Source organism: Chinchilla lanigera, unplaced genomic scaffold (genome assembly GCF_000276665.1).
Source record: "Chinchilla lanigera isolate Chin_1 unplaced genomic scaffold, ChiLan1.0 scaffold00072, whole genome shotgun sequence".
Taxonomy (NCBI): Eukaryota; Metazoa; Chordata; class Mammalia; order Rodentia; family Chinchillidae; genus Chinchilla; species Chinchilla lanigera.
Genome location: NW_004955473.1, coordinates 11,376,260 through 11,403,463, shown reverse-complemented (window position 1 = coordinate 11,403,463; position 27,204 = coordinate 11,376,260). Strand labels below are relative to the sequence as shown.

The window sequence follows — 27,204 nt, the reverse complement described above, 5'->3', positions numbered from 1 at the left end:
CACAAAGAGAAATAAATTAAGGTGAACATCGAGGCATGTTCTGTACTCAAAGCAAGCTCAATCTTTATACATAGATCCTTTTTTGGTGCTGATGTAGAAAATCCAAACATGGAGATACTTAGGTCTGCAAATAACCTAATCTGCATACCAGATGGATCTAAGGGGGGAAAAACATACACACTTCTTCACACACATCTTTTTTTCTGAAATGTGAGCATAGAAAAACAGATGCTTCTGCCTCCCAAAGGATCTGTGGGCCCCTCTCAAGTAGTCTTGAGGAGCAATTTCATTTCAAATTTCTAAAATTATGGAAATGTCTAGATTAAACATTAAATTGAGAAAGGAAGGTCCTCTTACATAGAAAACCAAGTGGATATTTTATAAAATATTTTTAACTGCTCAGTAATACTCAGCTCTCAACTTCACAGGGAATGGGATGAGGGGGCTCTGTAAGGCAAAGTCTCCCCCAGATGGGTAGACTATAATTCACCGACTTCTGGGACACATAATTGGATGCCATCTGCATGCTTCAGTGTGTTAGTATGTAAGAACTCTTTCTTCTGCAGAGGAAACTGCTGTTTAAGCTTCAGTGAAAGAGGATTGTGGCGTTTTTTTTCTTTCGGATTCTCTATGTGAGGATAAAAATAAATTTCCTTAAAACAGTGAATTTTATCTACATTTCAAATATTACCTCTTATTACATTTATCATATCTGCCCTCACACCAAGCTGTCTATCATCTCCAACAAATCTTACTAAGGCAAAATGAATAGTGCATGGATTTGCGAGGCTTGGTATTTTTCCTTCAAATTTCACAGTCGACTGTAAAAACAGCTTTTATACTCAAAGTGCCGAAACTAATTCAGAAAGAGTTATTATAATTACTGTAAAAGCAAAGTTGAATATTCTCATGATTACCAAAGTCATTAAATAACGGAGGGTACAATTTATGCCTTGTTCATCTATAACAGATGGAAAGAATAAAGATTTAGCACTAACTGAACAAGAACCACTCCTATTAAGTACATAGTTCTTTTGTACATCATATTACATTCAACCTTCCAACTCCATCCTATTTCCATGAGCCTTGTAGCAAAAAATTTATAAAGGGAAATATCAAGAACAAAAGGTGGCACTTTGAACAGTGAGCTCACATCAGTAGGATTAGAGCTGCCCAACATAAGTAAAGTTTCAAGAAAACTGAAATTTACCCTCTTGAGTACTGAGGGAGCATTGCTGATGCAAACCTTCCCTAAAACATTATACAGATCCTTGGGTTTTTCAGTAGAGACCACTGGAAACAATCACAGCCTGTTGAAGATATCAATATGTAATACAACCACCATTGTTAATTCCCTACCACTTTTGTTTGTAACTCTGTGTTGTCTGTATTGTGCTTGTGATATGTTGTAAAATGTTGTATGTCTGTTAATGTTTCCCGTCCTTTTATCTTTAAAATAAAAATTTAAAAAAAAAAAAAAAAAAAAAAACAATCACAGCCTGATGACTCAACCATTCACAATAAGCACCCATGATTATACAGTGCATGGTACAATGCTGTCCGCTTTTTTTTGTCCCTCCCTTCTCCTGTAAATCAGTCTGTCACTTCCTTTGATACTAATATGCCTCTTTCTAATATCACTCCCTGCCTCCCTGTATATCCCTTCTAGTTTGCAGCATTTAATTACCGTAAACTAAAAAAACCAAGATTGGTAAGAATTGTATGTTAAATGAGAGTCAAGACAACACTGAAAGCAAGGATGAGGATTTAATTACAGGCTCCAGTGCAACAGTTTTGTGATATCTAAATGTTCCTATCTTTAGATGACTTTGCTATCTCTTCCCCTTTAAAGCTGCGTTGAAAGGGTGATGGTGTGAGAGAGTTACCTTCAAATAAGGCATTTTGTTGTAAGCAGCCTTGGGGGCATGGGTGGAAACAGCTATTCTAATGGCCTGAACTTTTCTGAACCTGGAAAAAAAATGTCTTAATGAATGACCCCTTCACAGAGGAATACAGTATCACATACATAATCGAACACTTCTGTAGTATAAGCTAAGATATGAAGGGCCCAATTACAGATAAGGAAATGAGGTTCAGGATAGTGGAGACATTTGCCATCAGCAAACTATATCAAAGCTGGCCTCCTGGGTTCTCCTTCGGGCTCTTTTCACAGCACTACCATTCTCTACTGCTCCCTCTCGCCTTTCCAGTGCTCCCAAGGACACTAAGCTCTGCCGCTGGTGAGAAAGACTGGTTCCCTTTGGGCTTCCTTCCTTAGTTCTCTCTATCTTTTTACATGGCCTTAGGAATGCTGCTCATTTTTCTGGCAGAACTCAAAACACGCTTGGTTTTATTATGTTGAGCTTTGTCAGTGAATTAAAACTTCAACAAATATATGGTTCCAACTTGCCACCAAAAGTTAACAAATGTCACCAGCAAGGATGTTTCTCACAAGCGGACACTGAAGAATACATCCCAAAAGATACCTCACAGCTCATTTTATGTCATGGCAGCATGAGAAATCACTTCCTCAAGACATTCATTAACCTTTTCTTTCCTTCATAAATAATCAGTCAGAAATGTGGCTCATATTTTAAATTAATCAAAAACAGTTCTGTCATGTTCTGTGTGTGTGTGTGTGTTTCTCTCTCTCTCTCTCTTTCTCACTTGAGCACTTATAACATCTGCATGATAAGCATGATATTCAAATCTATTGTTCCACGTCTCTGAGCCAGCTTAATCCCGACTTTTCCATGAGGCCTTCCCTATCCATCTCAGGCCTGAAGCTTCTCCTCTTCCTCTCCTCCAAGAGCTTAGAGCAGTTGTTGGCATTTGGCATTTATCACACAGAGATGCTTCTTTACTTACGATGGGGTTACATCCTAATAAATAAATTGTCATTGGAAAATATTATAAATCAAAAATATGTTCAATATGGCTAAAGTACTAAAGATCATAACTTAGCCTAAAGGAGCTCAGAACACTTAATTGGCATGCAGCTGGGCAAAATCATTGAGCATAAAGCCCATATTATACTAAAGTATTAAATACCTCATGCAATTTATTGAATTCTATATGAAATGTAGAAAACTTTTCCTGAGCTTCCATTTCATTATTGTTAAGCTATAGTTAATGTCCATTAAAGCACAGTTTCTACTGAATGCATATTGCTTTCACAACATCAAAAAATCAAAATATCATAAGCAAAACCATCATGAGTTGGCGACCATCTGTATTTAGAAACCATGTCATCCTTCAGGAGATTGATTCAAGGAGGTTTCCTGCCCTGTAGTTACTAAAATCCTCAGATGCTTAAGTCCTTTATGTAAAATAGCATGGTATTTGCATATGACCTACATGCATTCCTATGTATGTTTTAAATCGTCTCTTGATTACTTATAATACCTAATACAATGTAAACATTATGTAAATAGTTGTTACACTGTATCCCTCAAGGAAATAATGATGAGAAAAAAGGTGTGTACATACTCACTGCACACACAATTTTTTAATGTTTTCAATCTGGTTGTGGTTGAATTGGTGGAAGCAGAACCCACAGGTAAGGAGATTTTGATTGTACTGTTCAGAGTATCAGTTATAGAGATAGATTCAAGCTTTAATTCCAGCTGTAGCACTTCCTAGGCCTTGGGAAAGTTATTTAAACTCTTTGGGCTAAGATTTCTTTTCTAAAATGAATTTAAGACTGGGCAATTTAGACCTCACCAGTGCTGAGAATTGAATTAAGTGAGTGCTTTGTGGATACCTGGTAAGCATTCTACCACTGAGAGACATCCCCAGGTCCCTATGATTCTTTACATATTAAAAGAGTCTATTCAATTTTTCTAACCATGAAATATATATATATATACGTATATATGTCATATATATGACATATATATATTTATATGACATATATATATAAGTCATATATATATATATATATGACTTAGTACATTGCCTGAAATATACTAGGTGCTCACATTAGGGAAGTTGCATTTATTTTTATTATAGCCTTTTATATATAATTCTGGTTTGATATGTGTGAATATCTAATGTTTTTCTAAATTGTGTCTAAACCCTTCAACAGCTACATCCACTTCATCCAGTGAGGAACTTATCACATTGGGGATCAATGGCCCTTACTTTCATGACTTCTTCCCAAAGCCTTCTTCCAAATATTGTAGTCATAATTTTGTCTTATTTTTCTTAAAGAAAGACCTCCAAATTTTATTAGCTTCAAACCAGCATAAAACATGGTTCTAGCTCTAGGTGTGTTTTTAACCTGTACATTATTCCCCTCCCTTGTTGCTATCACCTGCATGCAGGATAGTACCTTCCATATAGTTAGTGCTCAATAAAATATTTTATGAAATCTTTAATTAACCAGAATTTATGCTGTACCCTGTTACAAGTCAATGAATCTATATCAGATGTTCAGTCAAAAACTTTCAACCAATATATTAGGTTGGAAAATATTCAGCCCACGTACCTACTTTGAGATTATATAAATGCACTTTGAAAATTGTAAGGCTTAGTAATAATGCAGTGATAGTTATGAAAATTATGAAAGAATGATGAGCCTGAGGAATGGTTTCTCAGCTTTGCCACCAGTGACATTTTTGGCTAGATAATTCTTAGTTGTGGGAAATGTTCTGAACATTGGAGGATATCTAATAGCATCCCTGGCTTCTACTCACTAGATACTAGTAACACACATCTACCAAAAATGTCCCCAGGCATTCTCAAATATCCCCTGAGGGAAACCCCCCTGACTGCCTGAAGGCATTGTTCAAAAGATGTGCAGATGATCACAAGTCTTTCATATTAACACAAGACAAGCATTTTAGAGAAGTTTTCAATAAGCAAAAGTAACCTCAGTTAACCTAAAAATCCTATTAACCCCATTCTTTGAGTGCCTTATTCCCTAAGCATTCCAGATAGCAAAAAATATACTGTACATTCTATTTTCTGACTTGTATGCAAAGTTCAGCTCATTTTCCATCTCAGCAGATGAGTAGAGAAATCCAGTTCATGGGTGGGGGATCGTCAGCTTCACCGCATTTGCCATCTATTTTAAGTGACAGTGATGCTACTGACCTGGAAGTGTAGAGATCCCCATTCCCCATTTTGACCTTTTAACTTTGATATTAGCAATCCCTCTGGTTTTATCTAGCTGAAAGCAAAATACCATAAAAGAAATATGGTTCAATTAACTAATTTTACTGTATATGAAAGACCAAACACTCTGTTGATCTTTTAAAAGCATTTGTTCTGGTCACCCTGCTGATTCTGCAACTGAAAATGCCCTCTTGAATAAGCAATATTTTTCATTTCTTCTTTCTCTAGGTTGTGATCCTGGGGAAACATTCAAGAGGTTATCACTACATGCTTGCTAACCTGGTAAGAACAAGCAGTTTACTGTCCCTAGGCAATGTACAATATATTCTATTTCATTTTTGTCATCTGTAATCATCCAAAAAGGAAATACATGAAATACTTAATGTGTTTTCTAGAAGCTTAGAGAAATGAATTTAGTAAATACCAAAACCTGTATGTAATAGCCTTATTTTCAATTATGTTTCCTTTGTTTTAGCTATAAAACTATGTTCATTCCTTACCTAAAAATAATTTGATATGATTCCTCATTTTATTGTTCTTATTTCAATTTGGATTTGAAACCATCTATTTTAGTCGGGGTTGAAATGTAAAGCAAGGGACCAACAACACAGGAAACTGCCTCCTACTCAACTGATCCAGGTGCACGAGCACATCATTACTAGATTTGTCCTTTTAGAAGCAAACCACTACCAAATCTTTCCAAAGCCAGGTGCCAGAGTTGGTTTTGACATGGTACATTAAGTGGCCCTGTCAAAGTGTCAAAGTGCCTTCCTACTTACATAAAACACAACTTAGATCTTTACCTTCAAATTCCCTGTGTCCTTAAAAGTTGTGATATTCTAAAAGGTAGTGTTTCATTAAGGTTATTTCCTACCTCTTCTTTATCTGAAAGGAAATCTGTTTAGTAATTAACAAAATGGCTTCAAAATTAGCACTGTCCATTTGGCAAAGGTTCTATATAATACTGACTTCATAGAATGAAAGAGAAATATTAAATTTTCACTGTAATACTAAGAATCTATTCAATGCTTGCATAATATGAGTTCTAACCTCAATTTTGTTTCATTAGCACAACAGAATCATGATCATTATAATGCTCTTAAACCAAAAGAATAGCAACAAGGGTGAAAGATTACTGTAATTATAGTCTTAGTTTTCTCAAGCTAAAGAAAATAGCTTATTTTGTTTTAATAATGAAAAATTTTAAATGAGAAAGAAAATGTTACTTAAATCTCTTTCTTAGAAGGTATGTATATTCAAACACTGTCTAAGATGAGGATTAAAGCCACTACCTTCAAATTATTTCTCCAACAATTTACTCAAAGTGGAGCACTTCAGTTCATTTCAGGGGTAAATGAATGGACCCCTTTAGCAGGAGAAATCTTGATTCTTAATTTACATCTATATATATTCAGTTTGGTTTGAGGCAACTGATAAGGATGTTTTGACTCAATGGAGGCTAACCCTGGGCTGGGCAGGAAGTGTGAATGTCACAACAGGGCACCTGAAGCTGCTGTTGATGACTTTGTGTTATTCTTTCCTCACTAATACATAGTCTTCCCTCCATCACCCTTTCCTCCTTCGTCTTTCTCCCCTTTCCTTGTCTCTTCTTTATGGAGCCTAGAAAGCAGCAAGGTGTACATAACATAGTCATAGTGTTTAAAGATGTGCGGTTGACCTATTACTGACAGTACCTGAGACGACTTTAGGTAGTATCCCCACAAAGTTATTTTAATGGTAATATATTTCTTTAATATATATTCAAAAACCATCAAACTAGCACATCAAAATCAAAAGTTTATAGGTATTATTACCTCATACATATCTAGAGATTCAACAGCAGTGAAATAATTTTTTAAGGAAGCAAATGCTAGTATGAGGGATGAAAAGACATACCCAAATCTGTTTTCCTGTGTACTTCCGTAAACTGTGGCCATGGTTGTACATGGCTGACTGAAGTTTGGGAAAGAACACTCAACTGGGTGTCAGAAGGTTTGAGTCATTGTACTAAACTTACTACTAGCTAGCTGTGGTATCTTAGATAAGCAACAACCCCCACAGACCTCAGTTTCCTCACTATGGCAGTAGGCATGGGAATAGAGTAAAGATCATTCATGCGTTGAGTAGGTCCTTTGGAACTATGTGCTAAGATAGAAATAGTAGTTGAAGACATTTATTAAGAGTAATACTTGTGAAAGACAAAAGGAAGAGAGAGATGAGTAGGTAAAGAGCTTCAGACCACCGTGCAGGTCTGATATCACAGGAGAAGGAAATGACATTGGACAGAAAGAGCCTCAGACTGTTGTGTAGATCTCAGAAATTCTTGGTCTTCACAGCTAAGAGTTCCAATGTAAAGATTGTACATAATGGACCCCATGCTGTCCCCAATAGAAAGCCATTACATCCCCACTTTTCTCAGCTGCTCAAGAAGTACACCTTTCCTCTTGAAAGCTGAGGTAGATCCTGAAAGCACCAGAAGCTGGAGGCTGCCAGCTGCCTTAACTTCTCAAGGTGGTCCTGTCTGAAAGGGAGATCTCAGTCATGCGTAACGATGACTGTCTCAGTTGACCTAAAAGGACCAGACAATCTACAAAGACCTTTCTCATTCTAGAATTCCAATTTGGCCTCTGTATTCCACTGAAAATTCTTCAGGTGAGCTTCGGTTTCAATTTTGAGATGCACAACTGACAGAAACGACACCCTGCAGTGATAGGAAAATTGCTAGGAAAAAGCTGGGGGAAAGGGTGGTAAAGTGAATCCTGAACGCACAGTTCAGAAGGATGAGATCTGGTGGAATGCGTACTACATGAACAAGTAAAGTCTGCTCCTTCAAAAAGAAAGTAAATGTATACTGTCGTGTCAGCCGGAGTAGTGAAAACGTAAACTCATTTATCATGCTTCTCTTCCTTTAGTGACCTTCTTTTCATTTGAACTCAGCCATGTGTTTCCATGCATCCCTGTATGCGGTACCAAACTGCACTTGGGCAACAGAGATAGGAACTACTGCTCACCTCTGATAATAATAAGGGGACAGACTATCCTTGTCATGGGTTCCAGATTTTTGTAAGTAGATAAAAATACCCGCAAACACCTCCAGCAAAGATATACACATTCCGAGTAAACTAAGACTATTTAAAAGTCATTTGGATGGTCAAAAAAGGGAAGTGAAGAAGTGAAGCTAGGAAGATGAGCCATCTGGCCTTTCAAGATGAGCCAGCTGGGTAAAAACTGAGGAGATTATATATATATATATATATGCTAGTCTAAATCTTGGTGTTACAACACTACATAACCACTCCTTTCTTCCACAAATGCAAATTCAAGAACACTCACTCTTCCTCACTAAGCTTCCTGGAATCACCCACACTACACCTCGAAGCGTGTCCTTTGATGCTGAGCTCCATCTATCCGGCAAAGACTTCTGTGTGCTTTTATGGACCTTCTTTAAAGTGAGAAGAGTTGAATATTACGTGGATGCTCCAACAAAGGTTTTTCTCAGGTCAGGGTGTACATATCGGAGTGGACTATAAACTGCAGAAAACTTTAATTTGCTAAAATCCCTAGGATAAAACACAAAAGATTCTACCAGGAACACAGGCCAGAGATGTGATCTGCTCAGGCCAGAAGTGGACATCACAAAAGAGCAAGTGAGTGTCTTACCAACTCTGTATCAGTTAGTGATGTCTTGTTTAGGGGGTTGTTCCATTATTAAGTGTGGTTTTCTCTTCTAAGACTCCAAGGCAGTTTCTCTAATGCACTCTAAGAGGTAACCAGCATGTTCTCCTCCCCACACGCCTCCGTTAGAGTGAAGTATTGCTACAACTTCCAGTCAAGCAGCCTCTCTTTCTCTGTTAGCAGGTCCTGGATCAGGATCCCTTCCACTGTGTTGCCAGCCATGTTGTGTCTCATGACTGAATTTTTTTTCCTATTTGTCAGTAACAATAGCTCAGTCATTATGTGCAGAACCCTAGACTAAAGTTAAGAATAGATGCAAAACAAAGGATGCAGTGTGATGCAATGAAAGAAGAGCAAGGCTGGAAGCTAGGACACAGGGTTGAACCCCAATAATTCATTTAACTAGCCTTCTGATAAACCAAGCCTCTCTGGACCTGTTTCTCAATTTGTAAAATGGAAAGTTAAACCAGATCGCTCTTTTCCAAAATGTTCAGTTTATACATGAGTTGATGGTAGGTAATACATAGAAAACCTAACTTATTAGTTTTAAATTTATAGTAAATGTGTACTAGAATGAATATCCCACCAATTCTGTGATTTTATAGATATATTCTATAGATAGTTTATAGATATCATTCTCTAGAATGAAGCTAAAATAGATACTTAGATTTTAAAGAATATAGTCAATGAAAATATAAATATTAATTATAGTTCAGATGGTCCACGTATATGGAAAGTTAAAACTTAAAAGATAGGCTGGGTGTGGTGGTGCACACCTGCAATCCCAGTACTCAGGAGGCTGAGGCAGGAGGATCACCATGAGTTAAGGCCAGCCTGGGCTACATAGTGAGTTCAAGGCCAGCCTCAACTACATAGATAGACCCTGTCTAAAAAAAAAAAAAAAAAAAAAAAAAAAAACTGGAAAGGTGGCATCAACAATGGCTAAAATTTGGAAAACCCTCTCAGGGCACCTGTAGTTCTACACATCTTCCTTCCTGGAAGTCAGTTTGGACAAGGGTAGCCCAGGAGTGAGAGTATAGACATAACCGCTGAGGACACAAATGAGGGAGCAAAACCAGAGCCCTGTTATCCTTGGGGATAGAAAGTCATAAACCTTTAAATCTTTAAAATCAGTCCAGATAGGCAAAAAACAAGAGGGATGTGAATGTTCTCAGCCAAGTTCCAAACAGAGATGAGAATCTGAAAGCTCAGTCAAAGTAGTCTAGTGGTTGGCAAAGGTGAATTGGAGCTGAGTTGAGGTGGCCCAGCAACAGATGTTTGGTTCCCCTCCCCATAAAAAAAAGGTTTAAGAAATGAAACAACTGAGGTGCCTGGGTGATAAGAGGGCTAATTTGGTACGGTACCAGTTAATCACTGCCTTAGAAGACCTGACAGTTTACCTGCCTAGATGGAGTCTGGTCTCAAGTTTAGGGATAGTTGTTGGCCCTGCAAGTGGAATTCAGCTGCTAGCAGAAAGCACAGCAGAAGCAGACAACTGAACAGTTCCTTGTGCAAGGGAAGAAAAGGGAAGAAGTGAATGTATCTTGGGCTCTTCCTGGCTGTGCTAGCTGTTTTCTTTAGACTTCTCGTTTGATCTACCTGCTCTCCAAGCCTTATACAGGTCCAGAAATAGGTTCTGAGAAGATGCTTAATTTACCAAAGTCTCAGATTACTCACTGTCAAGTTGTGGATAGTTTGAGTGTTGGTAGAGCACTTTGCTCTGTCTCCCTCACCTACCGAAGCACCTCAGTGAGACTGAAGGGTGGCCTCACCCAGGGTACATAAGAGCATATGCAAAGACGCAAATGTAAATGAATGAAACACAAGCTATAAAGTTAGGAGACTGATTAGAGATAAAAAGACTTTAGAAACAAGGGCAGCTTTGTGAATCTGGGATTGAAACCTGTATCTGCGATTGAAACCTGGCCAGTATGAAATGTACCACATCTTTCCAGGCATCCATTACATCTCCATCACTCTCTTTTCTCTTGCTACTTTCTCTCTTCTCTTCTCTTCTCTTCTCTTTTCTCTTCTTTCTCTGCTTTCCTCCCCTCCCCTCCCCTCCCCCGCCTTTCTTCTGCTCTCTCCCCTCTTACTACCCCTTCTTGCTCTGTCTCTCTGTCTCCACATGTCTCTGTCTCTGTCTCTGTCTCTGACACACACACCTTGTTTCTCTTGCTCTCTCTTCTCTCTTCCTCTCCCCATTCACCTCATTCCTATCATTAGTATGCCGAGAAATAATTAGAAGGTACAAGATGACACATTTTTTTATTTTAGTAAGACACAAACATTGCTCATGAAAGGGAACCCAAAGAGATAGCCAGGAGTAGCCTAAGCTGGAAGAAGTGAACTCAGCAGTTTACTGCATCTCAGAATGTACCTGAAACTGAAAAAGGACTGCTTTGTTTAGAGAGAAAGCAAATTCAAATGAGATTGAGTCATGTTGTTTTACTTGCCAATAACAATTGTCCCCTTCTGCTCCCTTCCCCTTCCAGGTCTTCTTATTCTGTTCTCTACTTTCCCTTCTTTTGTTCTTCCATTTTGAATGTTCGAAATAAAAATTCTAGTGCTCAAAGCCTTGTGTTGTGATTACTGACACCACAGCAGATGGCATGTAAAACACAGAGCTCCCTGGGCTGGAGCCTGGCTTTGCAAGCAAGGGAGGTGGGCTTGGATGGAAAAACTCCCATTGGGCCAGACAGCCATGAAGCCCAATCAACTCCCCTGGGTGTACAATCTCTCTGGAGGCTCAGCATTCAGTTTTGTCTCCAAATGGAGATAGGGTACCGCAAAATTCCCAGGGAATAGGGAGTGGGGACTGGGCTGGAGTCCAGCTTCTCCCTATGCATTTAGAATGCCACAGGCATTTGTCAGCATAAGGTAGCCATCTTTGAGACACTCAGTCTCCCTTTCCCCAAATGCCTCCATCATAGTGAAATATTGCTGTCCCCTTCTCTCCCTCTGTGTCTTCCCTCTCTTCCTCCCTTCCTTCCTCCCTCTTTCCTGGAATTAACAAGGAAAGGTCACCTCCTACCCAATGTTCTAACAAGATGAGTTGAAAGCATTCTGTCTTCTCAACCAGGATCCTATATCATGTCCTCTAAAATATCACTGCAAACTATTTGTGAAGATTAACCAGTCTCTTTTCCCCCAAATTTTCTTGGACCAATAAAAATACAACAAAAATTAATTACTTAAAAATGAAATTAATAAAACAAGACACATAAAATATAAGTCGAATCTTTCAGGATTACATCCAACAGCTTTACTATCACCACGGCAAGCTCCTATACAAGTTGATTTCTTTCTTTAGCTCATCTCAGACATAACAAACAGTGAACCCACAGCAGTCTGCACACATGTGGGGTGGCACTGGTCTAAAGATGTTTACAGGAAGTTTTTCCCCCTCTATTTTATTTGTGTGCCCAAAATCTTATTGCAAAGAAGACAAAGGATAGTGTCCTTGAGGAACTTACAATCATATTGGCCAAATCAAGCTTGCACAGTATCTGATAATTAAGGTGGACATAAGCAAGGAACAAAGAAAAAGCAGAGTGTGGGGAGACAAAATAGTTTGCATAATTTGGCCATCATAGGCCTTTTAAAAAAGATGACTTCCAAACGATAATCAAAATGATAAGAAAGATAGTTACAAGAAGGATCAGGGAACGTTCATACACTGGGAAAAATATATGCCTGGGTCTGGAGGCAGAAAAGCACTCGATACTTTCCCTGAACTCTGCATGAAAGTAATTTTGGCCAGAATAAAGTGAGAGATAAGGCAGAATTAAGCTTTATTAGTCCAATATAAGAGGTTTTAGCTTTTGAACAGCAATGGAAACTCATTTAAAGTTGCAAGAAGGACAGCAACATGATCTACTTGATGCTTTTAAAGGAGCAATGTCAAATCAATGAATTTTATAGTATATAAATGTTGTCTCAAAGTTGCTAGTAAAAAGGAGCCATGACTATGATCCCACTAATAGCACTTATATTAAGTTGTAGTTATTTATTTATTCATAAAAGTAACTTCCAATAGACTGAAGTGGCAAAGAATTGATGAAGTTTGATAGGGTTCACCATTATACCAATAGATTTAGAATATTTCCAAGTATGTGTGTTGATTGGATTAGGGAACACAGTAGTTAGTGGAAAAGCAACCAGCAATCAAGTGCTGATTTGTATGGTATAATCTTCTACTCTGCATATTATATCCTCCCTGGAAGATAGACCTGCTTCCTAGGAAAAGACTTGCGTCTTTCATTAACAACTTAATAACTTGAGTCACCACAATTACTATTCATTTCTATATTAAAGCATGACCAGATGGACAGTTCCAGTATTACCAAAGGCAAAGTTAATCTTCATCCAAACGGTGAGATAGATCGTTCCCTGGCCACCTTGCAACCCTCATTCTACTGTTTTTATCTTCCCTGTAGGCAGGCCACCTTTCCCATTTCTCCCCTAGTATCTATCATCAATTCAGTGAAAGTCCAACTTATTTTGTCTTATTTTCATATATGTAAAAATGCACTCTAAGAATAGTACTATATGAAGGAAATCTACCCATAATATCTTGAAAATAAGTGCTCCAAAAGTGAGCCCTGAATAAATTTAACTTGAACACTCAGCTATCCAGGGGATCTGTAGGAAAATCAACTACAGTGGGATAGTACCAAAGTCATTTGAATCTTTTGAAGACTGAAATGTCTAGTCTCAGATCAAGTATGGTCTGTTTGAATGTTAGTTGTTTAATCACCACCTGTATGAAAGATGATCTTAGAGAATTAGCCAAGGATATCTCACAAGGCCCTGCAGGAGCTGCTCAAGGCACAAAGGTCATGGTGATTTTATACGACTGTGTTCAGATGTGGGAAACAGTGCACTGTACGAATAGATGCGATCTGATCAAGAAGTGATACAATTGATGAAATATAGCAGAACTTACAAATCCAAAAGAGTAATTTCTCTCTCAAAGGAAGAACCTGTGCAAATTATACTGATATTTCAAAAAAAAACCTACTGTGCCAATTAACCAATAAAATCATTAATTTCAACCAAGCAAAATTGGTGAAATGCAAGCAGCATTAGAATTTGATAACTTTAGTGTTAGCACAGAAAACTCATTGAAAGTGTTGGTAAAGAGGGAGAGAAAAGACAACTCTTATACATTGTTGGTGTTACTGCAGCCATTATGAAAAATGAGATGGGGTTTCCTCAAAGAAAATAAAAACAGAACTATAATATGGTATACTATTGCCACTTCTAGGTATACAGATACTTTGAGACTTTTATCAGCATTACCTCCCAACAAACCCTGCAGAATTGAAAATATGGTATGCAGAAAATGCACTTAATGCACCTAACCTACAAAACATCATAGCTTACCATCACAGTATATTATAGGTGTGGGTTCATTCATCCTGGATAACTGTGGCTCACTGGCTCTGCCCATCATCATGAGATAGTGTTAAACTGCATATCCCTAGCCCAGAAAAAAGTCAAAATTGAAACATTCAAAGTATGGTTTCTATTAAATGTGTACTACTTTTGCACTGCCATGAAGGCCAAAAAAGGAAAAACCTAAGTTGAGTCATAGTTGAGGCCTGTCTGTATATCCAAAACAAATTAAATCTATATGTTGAAGGAATATCTGCACATCCACATTCATTGCAGCCTTAGTCACAATCACCAAGTATAGAATTAGTCTAAATGTCCATCCGTGGACAGATGAAGAAAATGCAGTGCATGAATATTCAGCCTTTAAAAGATAGGAAATCCTGTCATTTATGATACCATGGACGCATCTAAAGACGTTATGCTAAGGGATAAAAGCCAGGCACAAAACAACAAATGCTGCATGATTTTACTTATAGGTGGAATCTAAAAAAGTGTAACTAATAGAAGTAAAGAGTAGAATGATGGTGACCATAGGTTAGGAAAGTGAGAAGGGAGGGAATGGGAAGCTGTTGATCAAAGGGTACAAAGTTTCAGATAAACAAGAGAAATAGGCTTTGAGATCCTTTGAACAACAGAGTGACTATAGACAATAATAATATATTGTATATTTGAAGAAAGTAAATTGCAAATGGCTCACCATAAAAATGATGAGGAGGTTACAGATATTTTAATTCACTTGCTTTAGTCATGCCACATTGTGTGTGTGTGTGTGTGTGTGTGTGTGTGTGTGTGTATATCAGAGCATTACAGTGTACCTCATAAAGGTATAAAACATACTCTGTCAAGATTAATATTAGCATTAAGAAGAAAAAGAAAAGGGTGCTTGAAGAATCAAATTTTAATAGAGGTGCCTAGACTAATAAGTGATAAAGTTGGGGTCCTTTCTAGATGATGATAACAGATGAAGAAACGAAAATTTAAAATGACAGGATGTGACCAGGGGCATGAGATCTGCTGAAGGAAATGAAGATGAGGCCTGAGGAACAGAAAATAATAGATAATGTAAAACTGAGAGGCAGTACTTGGAGTATGTCTGACATGAGAATGCTTCATAGGAATGGCTCTAGCTGATTGGATGAGGGAATTATGTCCTTCTCATGGATATTTCTGCCCGGGGATGGGGAATGAGGATGTAACATTCTGGAAGGTGTTGTACTATAGTGGGCATCAGTAAGGGCAGTTTCAAGGATGGAGTCTGAGGTAGCAGACTATGGAGAATAATTTGACAGCTAGCACACAGACAGGTAGGGTGCAGTCCTACAATCCTTCATTCCTTCCTCTATTGCTCCCTACCCCTTGAAATTCCATCACTTTCCTCTTTTACCTGCTGGATGCAGGAACTGAAAGCCTAACCCTGCTTCATTAGATTTTTTACAGATGTTTGGAAAAAGGAGTACTCTAAATTTCCCTCATTGTGGATTATGGATGGTCATCACTAATTGCTGGTGACCCTGGGAAAGAAGAAAATGGGGACTCAGGAGCCAAGAAGCACCATACCATGAAGGTCAAGGACCAGATTGACCAGAATCTCTCTCCTAAGATATCTGTCTCTATATATTAGCCTACCCTTTTCCACTCTTGCCCAATGGTTTGGGAATGATGAAAACCTACATGGGCAGTATCACAAAGGCTTCGTAGTAATGATGAAAACCTACATGGGCAGTATCACAAAGGCTTCGTAGTTACCAAAGACTTCAGTTTCTCAGAAGAGAAGAATGGCAAGTTGCACTTCTAGAACATAATGTGAGAGAAAAAATTGTCCAGGAGCTGTGAAACTCTTACCATTTAACCAAAAATTCCTCTATACTAGCCATCTGCAGACTCCTTAGTCATGTCCTGCTAGAGATTGTTGCTTATTGGCCAATTCTGTTGCAATAACTTTTTGTAGGTTTTAGAAAAGATGGGATCAAAATTCCCAAAAGTGAAGACTTTGGGTGGCAAACTTCAAAAGTAAAGATTACCTAAAGGAAAAGAAAATGAAAAAGTGGACCAGCAAGCACTAACTTCTAAGAGTCCCCATTTTACTACTCTGTCCAATTGCCCATTTCTTCTTTTTACTTACTGGACATATGGCGCTCAGATCTATTGGTTTAATGTCCTAATGCTGATTTTAAGGGATCTGTCCTCAGTCTTCCAAATGCCAGAATTGTGACTGGAAAACTTGAAAATGAAAATCTACCTATAAGCAAGAAAAATGAGTTAAAATAAAAAGAAAGGAGGAAAGCTAAGAACAGGCCACTTCTGCCTCATAGACAGAATATTTCTTTTAGTACAAATATGACTTCCATTCACTAGTCCTCCCCCAATTGCTCATGTCATAAATACCTCTTCAAAGTGTGGCAGTCACTCTGCTGAATTAGCATTTCGTCTGAGGCTTTGGGAAGAGTCAGGCCTTAATGTTCTCTTTCTTACTCTTTTTCAAATTTTATTAGTGTTTGTAATACATTATAGTTACATTGGTTTGGGGAATTGGTAATTTCAAAATGCCAGACTGTGCTTGCCCATGACCATACTAGCCCCTAACAATCAATGAGAGATACAGAACATATTTTAAAACAGTGGAATAAAGGTAGACTTCCCTCCAGTAGGCAGAGCAAGGCAGTTTCTGCCCCTCAGATGCCAATGTTCTCCTAACTTTTCCAATGTTCTCTCCTCCTTTCTACTGTTTTTCTCTACTCTTACCTACTTTCTTAAATTAGATGCTTGGTGGCCATTTGTGTTATGCTAGTCTTTTTTACAGAGGTTTTTAGAGATACTTGGTTCTTATATACAAATTAGATGTTAGTGTGTTGTCAACTCAAAAAGAAAAAATTAACAAGAATCACGAGTAAGGAAAATGCCTTAAAATAATGAGATTATAAGTGAATAGGAATCAGGAACAGGCCAACTCCTGCTCAAGACCCTTATCACTGATCTTAACACTTTTCTTCTTTTTATCTTGGGGGTGTTCCACTGACATTTGTACTTTATTGTTTTTATAGAGGGTTAAGTGAGATTTGGGATCAGGATTTCCCCCTATTTTGGCAAGTGGTCAGCTCAAGAAATGAAACCTAGAGTTTATAAGTAAATGAAATGTCTTAGGATGCTGTGATAGGAGGCAAAGCAGAATCAGAAGCCAGGAAACTGCTGCCTTCACTTGACCATGTTCTCTCAATTGTCCCTTTTTAACATACACCCATTCCTCTCGTCTTCACTTTTCTTGTTTCTGGGAAATGGGATGATGAGTGCTGAAACTGTGGGGACATTGCAATAAATTGCAGTTTGTATTTATTTATCTCATCTGAAGAATCTAACAGTATGTGATGGAAAGGACAACATACTTTGAATCATAATAGAAGGTAAACAAATGAACCAAGAGTCAGCCACCTCCTCCCCAACGATCAGCCCCTTTCCTATCGTCTTTCCTTCTACTCATGAATTTCACATATTTATTTTTCTTATTTCCTCTCCAGGTTTTTGTAGCTCATTTCTGCTTCATTCTTTTATTTATAGAGATTTCAAGGGGCATGGTAAAGTAGACTCATCGATATCTCTGCAGGTGATCAGGAGAAATACAATGTGGGGAGCATTTATGAGAATGTAAAATAGTACCTACAGTTGATGCAATAGAAAGAAAGGCAGGACAAGCGCCAGCCAACTTCAGTCCTTTGTAAAAATTATTCCACTTTCATTATCCAATTTCTTACCACAACTATGGCTTTTTTAAAAACCCTCTTAAATTCTGGATGTATGTTGGTGAATTCTGTTATATTAGCTCTTTGCTGAAGTTGTCCAAAGAATCTAGTCTCACTTTTCTGCACCCAAAGACCGTGTCTGTGCATAGATGCCATGGAACCTAGCAATATGTGATGGAGAAGTACCAGGTTTGGAGCCGTGTTAGAGGGGAAACCAGTGAACCAAGAATCAGCCCAATTCTAACTTTAGCATTTGTCTTCAAACTTTGTTCTTTCTACCACTAACCTTTAAACATCCATTTTTCTCTTCCAGATGTTCTGTATTCATTTCACTTTGTTATTTATTTATATTCTCAATCAGCTCAATCAGGTATTCCCTTCCACCTCCGAGTCTGAAAGCAGTCACCTCAAGGAATGGAAACTAGTGAGTTTGTGAATAAGTGAAGTGCCTTAAAGTGTTGTGATAGGAGGAAAAGCAAGATTAAGAGCCAATTACCTCCTACTCTTCATGGGAAAATAGTCTGTTAAAGCAATATGTCCACTGCTTCATACCACATCATGGATATGTGTTATACAGCTCTGCTACATTAGTGTCTTTGTTGAAGTTCAAATAACCTAGTCTCACTTTCCTATAACTTATACTTTCTATTTGTGTGTATCAACCATATAATCCAGAAGAATGTGACAAAAATATTTTAAAATATTTAGAAAAGAGAGGGGTGAACTAGAAGATGGATAATTCCTTCCATTTATTAAAAAAGAGATTCCTAATGTTCCTCTCTTGGCAGAATCTGCATCATTTTGTTTACCCTCTTACAGTTTGGGGTAAACACTTTTATATTAGTACCTTTGCTGAAGCTGTCTAAAAGCTCTTGTGTCTGTTTTCTGTACTTGCAGTCTATGTTTACATATATCACTCACTGAACCTATGAAGTATGATAACAGTGCACTTTGAACCATGTTAAACTAGAAGAGATGAACGAAGAGCCAGCCAACTCCTGCCCAGCAGTCAACACTCTTCCCTGCCTTCCTTTACTCTACCCATGACCTTCTCCACTTCATTTTCCTTTCTTACCTCCCACATAATCAATGAGCATTTTGGTGGTATGTTTTTACAACTGGTGTGCATGGGCCAAATAGTCCCACCTATAGCTCTGTTTGTCATCCCAAGAAATGAAACTTAGTGGCATTAACGGACAAGTGAAATACCATATTGTGACAATAGAGGCCTTTATTTAAAAATATTCTTGCCACAACCATCCTTTTCCCCCACTTTCAACTGTGTATTTAACATTAATCTCTCTTTTTATTAGTGTCTTAGCTAATCTAGTCTTACTTTTCTGCATCTGTAGACTATATTAACACAACACAAAATGGAATCGAAAAATGTGGTAGAAAACACAACACACTTCAAATGACATTGCAAGGGAAACTGGTACAATAGGAGTCTGCCTATTCTAGTTCATCAGTCAGCCTTTCCCTCCTAACTACTACTGTGTATTTCTTCCAATGTCCCTGGTTTTATTTTCCTCTTTTATATTCCATAAATTCAGTGGTCATTTCTGTTGTGTTATTACTATAATGAGATTTGTGGAGTTGGTCCAAATGTTCTCACCTGTCATTGTGTAAGTGGTCAGCTCAAGAAATGAAACCTAGGAAGAGGTCCTGAATGAGTGAAATGGCTTAAAATATTTCCATAGGAAGAGAGGTGGCATCAACCACCAGCCAACTCCTGCTCTGTTGACAAAACATGTTTCCAAATATTTCTCTGCATATCATTTCCCTGTTCTTTTCATTCAGTCTCTTCCTTTGTGGATATTTTTTTGCCAATTCTGCCATATTACTTTGTCTGCTAAAGCTCTCCAGAGATTGGTTACATCAGACTATTTGCTCTAACTTCCGTCATCCTGCCACTTTATCCCCTCCACCACGACAGTTCTATTGTCCTCCTCATAGGCACTGGCTATTGTCTGGGCTCTTTTCTGTTTCATCTGTAGATTGCTTTCCATGATTCAGAGTCTCAAACTTGCCACCTTCCTGCTGTGGGTATTTTGGAGGATGAGACAATATTTAATAAGATAGTATAGACATGCATATTTCCCTAATATTTTTAGATATTAATAAAGGAGTTCTAGGAGCCCAACATCTCCTGCCCTTTACTGAGATCCTCAATTTATTATTTAATTGTAGAAACTGTTTAATTTCTTCTTTAATTTCATCTGTGACCCATTGGTTGTTTAGGATGGTGCTATTTAAGTTCCATGTGTTTATGAAGTTCTTGTGGTTTCTTTTGCCATTGATTTCCAACTTTATTGCACTGTGGTCTGATGATATCCATGCGATAATTTCAATTCCTTTGCATTTGCTTAACATTTCTATGAGTTAGTATGTGGTCTATTTTGGAAAATGTCCTGTGTGCAGCTGAGAAAAATATGTATTTGAATGTTGTGGTGTGGAACATTCTGTAGACATCTACTAAATCCATTTGTCTTTACACTAGTTTCAGGGATGCATGGCCTAGATATAAACACCATGAGGGTTGTATGTATCTAGCCCGATGACTAAAAATCTGACAGTACATTACAGAAAAGTGTAGTGTTTTAAAATTTGGATAGGAAATGAAGAAGAGCCTAACATTTGCCTTTTAGCCAACATTCAACTCGTATATTCTCCACTCCTCCCCCATCTCCATCCTTATTTACCATCTAACTGTTACATGTTTGCCGGTCAGCTTTGTTGTGTTATTTCACTGAAGCAGAGGTTATTCTCAGGCCTCAACTCATAGTCCACTTTGCCAACTACTACTATAGATGGCCAGAGACTCTAGAAACATGTTTTAGAAATAAAATTTTAAAAAACACATTTTCAAAAGTGAAATAAATGTAAGAGACAAAGCTGGAGCCAGGAAAATCTTCCTCAGCTATCGCCTCTCTCTAACTTCCACTATTGTACCCCTAATCTCTACCCATTTACTCTCCCTTTTTACCATCCATATGCTTGTGTCTCTTCTATGTGAGTTTCTGTTCAGAGGTTTAAGAGATTTCTCTGCAATATGACCATCGTGAGGACTGTTGGTCACCAACCTAAAGAGGAAATCTAAAAGGAGGCTAAGGATAGGTGAAATGCCTTAAATAAAGAGAGTACAGGAGAAGAATAATTCAAGCTCCTATCCTTTAACCAACATTCTTTCTAACCTCCGTTTGTCCTACCAATTCAGAACATTTAGAGAAAATCCATCCTCAATTATCTCAACCTTGAGTACTGTGGGTTGCTGAATCTAAATGCTGGGAACCACACTGATATTCAAGACATAGAATCTGACTGTTATGGCTTGTGTCTAGATGTTCCCCCAAAGCCTCATGTGATCATGGAGAAGTGGGCTTTTTGGAGGCAGCTGAATTTAGAATTTGTGATTGGTTTCTTGTCTAATGCTGGGATTGGCAGTATGAGTGCTAACCCTTCCCTGGGCCGGGTAGCCTGCATACAATATAAGGGAAGGAAAGTGGCTTGCTCCTCCCCACCACTTTTGCTCTTGTTGCTTTTGATATCTTCCACGACCACGAGCAGTTTCCCCTCAGCCATCCACTCTGCCTTGGAGCCAGCTGATTATAGACTAAAACCTCCACAAACTGGGAGCTAAGTAAACCTTTCCTTCCTTAATTTTGGGTGTCAGGTGTTTTGTCTCAGCAACAAGAGAAAAATAACTAAGACACTGACACAAGACTGTAAACAAGAAAATTGTACACAAAGAGATTGAGGTAGAAGTAGGATCATACACCAAGCAACTCTTGTCATCCAGCAATGAAATTTCTCCTTCTGTCTCCCCAGTACCCATTACCTCCTCCTTCTACCTCACTTCTGCTCTCTTCGTTTGCCAGTGAGGTTGTATTAGTGTTTTCTCCCCAAATTTCCTGATAAGTTTTCAAGGTAGTTTGCAGAAGCTGGTGGTGTGAAGGTCTTGCTAGCCAGAAAAACAGATTGAAGTGATCTGTGGTGTCATTTGTGTGGACGTGGATACATATCATACCGCAAGCACATCCAAGCTACTTCTGGTCTCAGGTGTGACAGAACTCATTCCAAAGTAAGAATGTCACAGAACACAAGTTGACTGAGAAACTTCTAGATCCCCAGTGCTGTGGTTGACATGCGGTAGAGAGATAAGTTTCCCTACAAAGGTGTTTCCAAAGTACAATGTGTTTATCATTTATTGAAGAAGAAAACACCCAAGTAGGAATATGTGATGTTGCTGTAATGGGGGAAAGTTTCCATCAATGAAGATGACTGAGGGAAAGTCTGATTCCTAGGCCTTAACACAGAAGTGAGAGTTCTGAAATTCTTTCTCCCTCTCTCCCTTATTAGGAGTTGTAAGCAAACAGAAGTGTGATTTTTATCAAAGTGAAAAATACTGCTAATCTGGTGCTTCTTGTCATCATTGACCTCAGGGACCAAGATGGTGACAGAAACACAGTCAGACCCTTTTCCTTAAGGAAAGGAGTTCTAGTTTTTCATCCCAGGTTTTTACAGTCAGTTCAAGCACCAGAGAATCTACCCATCACCCATAACATCAGGCAAAGGGGAACTGATCAATTTTCTTGTGTAGTATTTATTAACCACTTGTGTAGTATTTATTAAATATGGTTTGATACAGTAAATGAATTAATGAATGAAAACTCTATTTTTATTTGTATTTATGCTTGTGGAATGGGGACTTAGGTAACAGGGTTAAGTTCCAATAGTACCTTTTGTTAGAACTGTGTATACACAAGCTAGCTTCTCAGCTTATTTTAGTGCAGAGGTAGCTAATGGGAGAAAACACTTGGTCTTGGTTTCTGTTATAAATGAGATCATTGGGAAAAAACTAATCGTAACAAGTTAATACTTATTTTTAAACACTTTGTAGTTATCAGAAGAGTGATTTTCAGGGATGCAAATCAAACTATTTTTCTTCTTGATCAATCTCCTTTGAGTCATAGGCCACTTATGAAGGGAAGAGGAAAGGCGTTACAAATAATAACTGAAAAAGTTATCTTACTGAAATTTTCTGTCTTCTTATTCATGTTAACAAAATGTAAAGTTAAAGAAGTGGCGGGGGTGGCTATTGGAGAGGAGCACAATGGAAGTTTCCGGATATTGGTTACATTCACCTATTCAGTTTGTAAATAATCATCAAATGATTCACTTACAGATATGTACACTCTTCCATATGATTATTGAGCTTCAATACAATATTTTTACAATAAAATAATTTTAAAGAATTGATAGATATTTGGGGAATTCAGATATATACATTTATTAGAATTCTTTTAGTGGTTGATTTAGTGTTTACTTTTCACCGGATATAAATTTTCCCTCAGCTGGGCATGGTGGCACTCGCCTATAATCCCAGCACTTGGGAGGCTGAGGTAGGAGGATCCTCGTGAGTTCGACTCCAGCCTGGGTTACAAAGTGAGCTGAAGGCCAGCCTGAACTGCATAGCGAGACCTTGTCTCAAAAACAAAAACAAAGCAAAACAAAAAATAAATTTTGCCTCAAAAAGAAAAGAAAAAAGAATTGTACACAAATGTTACACTCTAGTTAGTAGCATATATGATGAAGTTGTTAGAAATAAAGTATACTAATGTCTGCAGTTTATTTTGAAATGCATTCCAAAATCTTATGATGGATTGATAGCAAAATATTCACAGAAGAATGTGAGTAGTGACTATAAGAGTGTTTGTCTTAGTTACTTTTCTCATTGTTGAGACAAAATATCTGATACCCAAAGCTAAAAGAAGAAAAATCTATTTTAGCACACAGTTTGCAGAGGTTGTAGTGCACGGCTAGCTGGCTCTGAGCAGGGTGGCATGGCAGAGGGGCATCACAGAGGAGAAGCAGTCCACGGCAAACAGAAGGCAGCAAAGCGGCAAAGTAGCAAGCAACAACAGCAGCCCTCTTCCTGTCTCTTGTATTCTACCCAGTCTACCGAACCTTACAGCAGGTAGCACTCACACCCAAGGCGGGGCACCCAGTGGTGCTGGTGGTAGCCAGGTGGAGATGTCTTAGGTGTGAACACTGGGGAGACTACTTCAAGAGACTTAGGAGGCCAAGACACCAGATGGTAACCTGAACAAATTAAGAAGAAAATGGGAGAAGCTATGCAGATGTCAAGACTCATTTATGGACACATTTGAGACGTACCCTGGGGTTTGTACTATTATATACAAGCAAGCTGTCAGCTTCGCTCATTGGTATTTCTCTGAATCACAAATGTCTAAAGTATTCATCACTAAAATCTGACGCGATCTGCTGTGTTTGGCATGTTAAGCTGAAGAGAAGATTTTTATAGTCCTCTCTGGGGTCAAACTGTTCAGCGTTTTCCAGTTACACAAAGCATTATATTCGTGTTCACTGAAAACTGAATATACAAGAAAATGAAACAAAATATTTGCTTGAAGTTGGCATTTATATTTGTCCATGCGGCAGCTACACTAAATAAAGCCCCAACTACTAAAATGGAAGAATGTATATTTGCTCCATCAAATCCAAGGCTTTTTTGATTGATAATAAATTATCCTAAGAAAGGAACTTTTATCTCATCCATAGCACTCTAACAAGTTCAGTGCATAAGAATACATGATCTGCTACAATCATAATTCCCTTTCAATATCTTTCCAGGGGTTTACCGACATTTTGCTGGAAAGAGTCATGCATGGAGGAGCCAACATTACAGGTTTCCAGATTGTCAACAACGAAAACCCTATGGTTCAGCAGTTCATACAGCGCTGGGTGAGGCTGGATGAAAGGGAATTCCCTGAAGCTAAGAATGCACCACTAAAGGTAATGTTCCATGGCATATAGAAGCCTAAGGCAGGCTTTTCAAAGCATTTCAGCATAGCCTCTATATACTAATGGTCATCCTGTGATCATGAGCTTTTCCCTAGAAGTAATTTAAAGATGCTAAATGCAAACAACTGCAGATGATGCTATAGCATTTGACAACTAAACACCCCAGAATGATCCAGTGTTTGGGAATAAGTTAACTTAAATTTTGTAATGAATTTCATTTATAACATATTCATAATAATCTACAGTATTAAAGAACCTGAGCCAGGCAAAGGGTGGAGGCACTGGGAAAAGGTAAGGAAGATTGATAGTCTGAAAAAGAAAATTAGATTTTACATTATTTATGTGATTGCTTTGTGTTAATAAGTTTCCATGAATCTTAGAACACTCAAGTGAATTAAGCTCTAATACAGTGTGTGAGATATATATATATAGATATATCAGAAATGTTTTCCTGCCTACTGCAAAAGTATCTTTAAAATAATTAGATTACCTAAGTTGCTCATTTTCACAAAATCAAGATAAGAATATTAAAAGCAGAAAGTCATGTTTATAGTGCACATTTTTCATACATGCTCCCCTATGGCTAGAAATTCTATTATTTAAAACTTGAGAATTAAAACAGATAAATTAGAGGGAAATTATTCATGTTACACAAAGGATCCTTCAAATGTATTTTTAAGTAACTCATTCCCTCCGTGCATTGATTCAAGCATGAAACAACTGACTTGAAATTCTTCCTTCCTGCTGTAATGAAACTATGAACCACAGCTGTGATATAAGATGAAGGATCAAATAGACTCAAACTCTCCTAACAAAGGAAAGATCTCTTTTCTCATGGTTTCAGGATACTTGACTTCCTATCCTTTCTCCCTGGCAAGAATAGAAAAGGGAAGAACTGTAGGGAACACAGACCACAAAGGAGATACATTTTATCCTATTTATGCAAGTCTACCCTAAATGAGTCACATCGTGAGACTGTACTCTGTACAACTGGCCTAGAAAAGTTGTGAGTTAAGCACAATTTTTAAGTTCAGTTATATCACTTACTAGTTAAATGATAACCTATGGTTGCAGTGACTATACCTGCCACATTTACCCAGGATAGTCCTTTTTTAAAAACACTCTGCCCCATGGTTAGATCAGGTGTCCTACTTTGGTTCAGTAAATGTGGTCACAATTCCGTTGAGGAATTCTTTCTAATTAAAGTGTTTTTAATATATTAAACTGATATTTATCCTCCCACTAAATTTAGACTTTCATAAAACTGCCTATCTAAATTGCTTTGTGATCCTCAGATTTAGCAGGCAATAGATAGAAGAAATTCGTGTATTCAATATTTTAGTACAATGCACTGGAAAAGAGATGGAAGATTATCTCAGCTCTGGATAGTCTGCTGATGCAGAACAGCTAATATGTATAATGTAGAATTCTAGAATCTGCTAAGAAAAAATGCTCAGGTTTTCAATTAAACTATTCAAGTACCTTAAGAAAAGGGAATTTTTTTATTTTAAAAATTAAAAAAACTAACAAAACAACAATGAAGACAAAATCAAAACAACACAAAAACAACCAAAACAATACATGACCTCAAAACAAAATGATAGGTGTGGGGTCCCAATGCGATGGGAGGTTGGAGAGAAAACGCTACAAAAAAATGGCTTTCGCCCCAGATGACTCACTTGATTTTTGACAACCCTTAGGCTGTAACTACTTGTTAGATCCTTCTTGCGTATCTCTGTCTTCCTGAGAAACCACTTTGAAGATACCACCATGTATTACAGCAGTCATTGATATTTTCCTACTAATCTATCCATAACTCTGTAATGTTTGTATTGTTCCTATCCTATTTCATAAATGGATCCATGTTTATTATTATGCGTTTCCTACAACAACCATTGAGAATTATTGAATGATTATTCAGTAGGCCACTCATGTATAGTTCTACTTATATTCTTTAGAAGCCACTTTGAAGATACCTAAGTATAGTACAACAACTATTGATAATCTCCTACCTCTTTTGTCTGTAACTCACTATCATTTGTCTATTTGTTTTCCTGAGAAACTATCTTATAGATAACAATATGTAAAACAATAGCCATTGATAATTTCCTACCGCTTTGTCTGTAATTTGGTAAGCCCCTCCTATTATTATGTTATCCTTCTTTTACTCTTTAAAATAAAAAAAAAGATAGGAATCAACAATGGCTGCTACATTACATACTGTTATCTTCATCAAAGTTGCTCAGTCCACCAGATGTAAGAATGTAAGACTGACCAAACAATCAAAGACAGTAACAAGTAATAAAAATATATATATATATTGGAAATGATGAAGAGTTTCACTATACAAGATGGTAGGAGTTCAACAATGGTCCTTATATTGCATATTGATCAGTCATTCTGATTGGAATTTTTATCCAAATAGTTACAACTTTCAGGTTACTTTTCCTTA

The 27,204-nt window shown here is 37.7% G+C and overlaps 1 protein-coding gene across 4 annotated transcripts in view; it reads left to right on the top strand.

The window, feature by feature from the left end:
• Positions 1-27,204, top strand: part of Gria3 (glutamate receptor, ionotropic, AMPA 3) — a 291,195-nt gene that overhangs the window by 171,373 nt on the left and 92,618 nt on the right. For all 4 annotated transcript variants that reach the window (XM_005401287.2, XM_005401286.2, XM_005401288.2 and 1 more), the window contains 2 exons: positions 5,347-5,400; positions 24,582-24,743. In XM_005401287.2, coding sequence (XP_005401344.1) covers positions 5,347-5,400; positions 24,582-24,743 — 216 coding nt within the window. The remainder of the gene's footprint in view (positions 1-5,346; positions 5,401-24,581; positions 24,744-27,204) is intronic.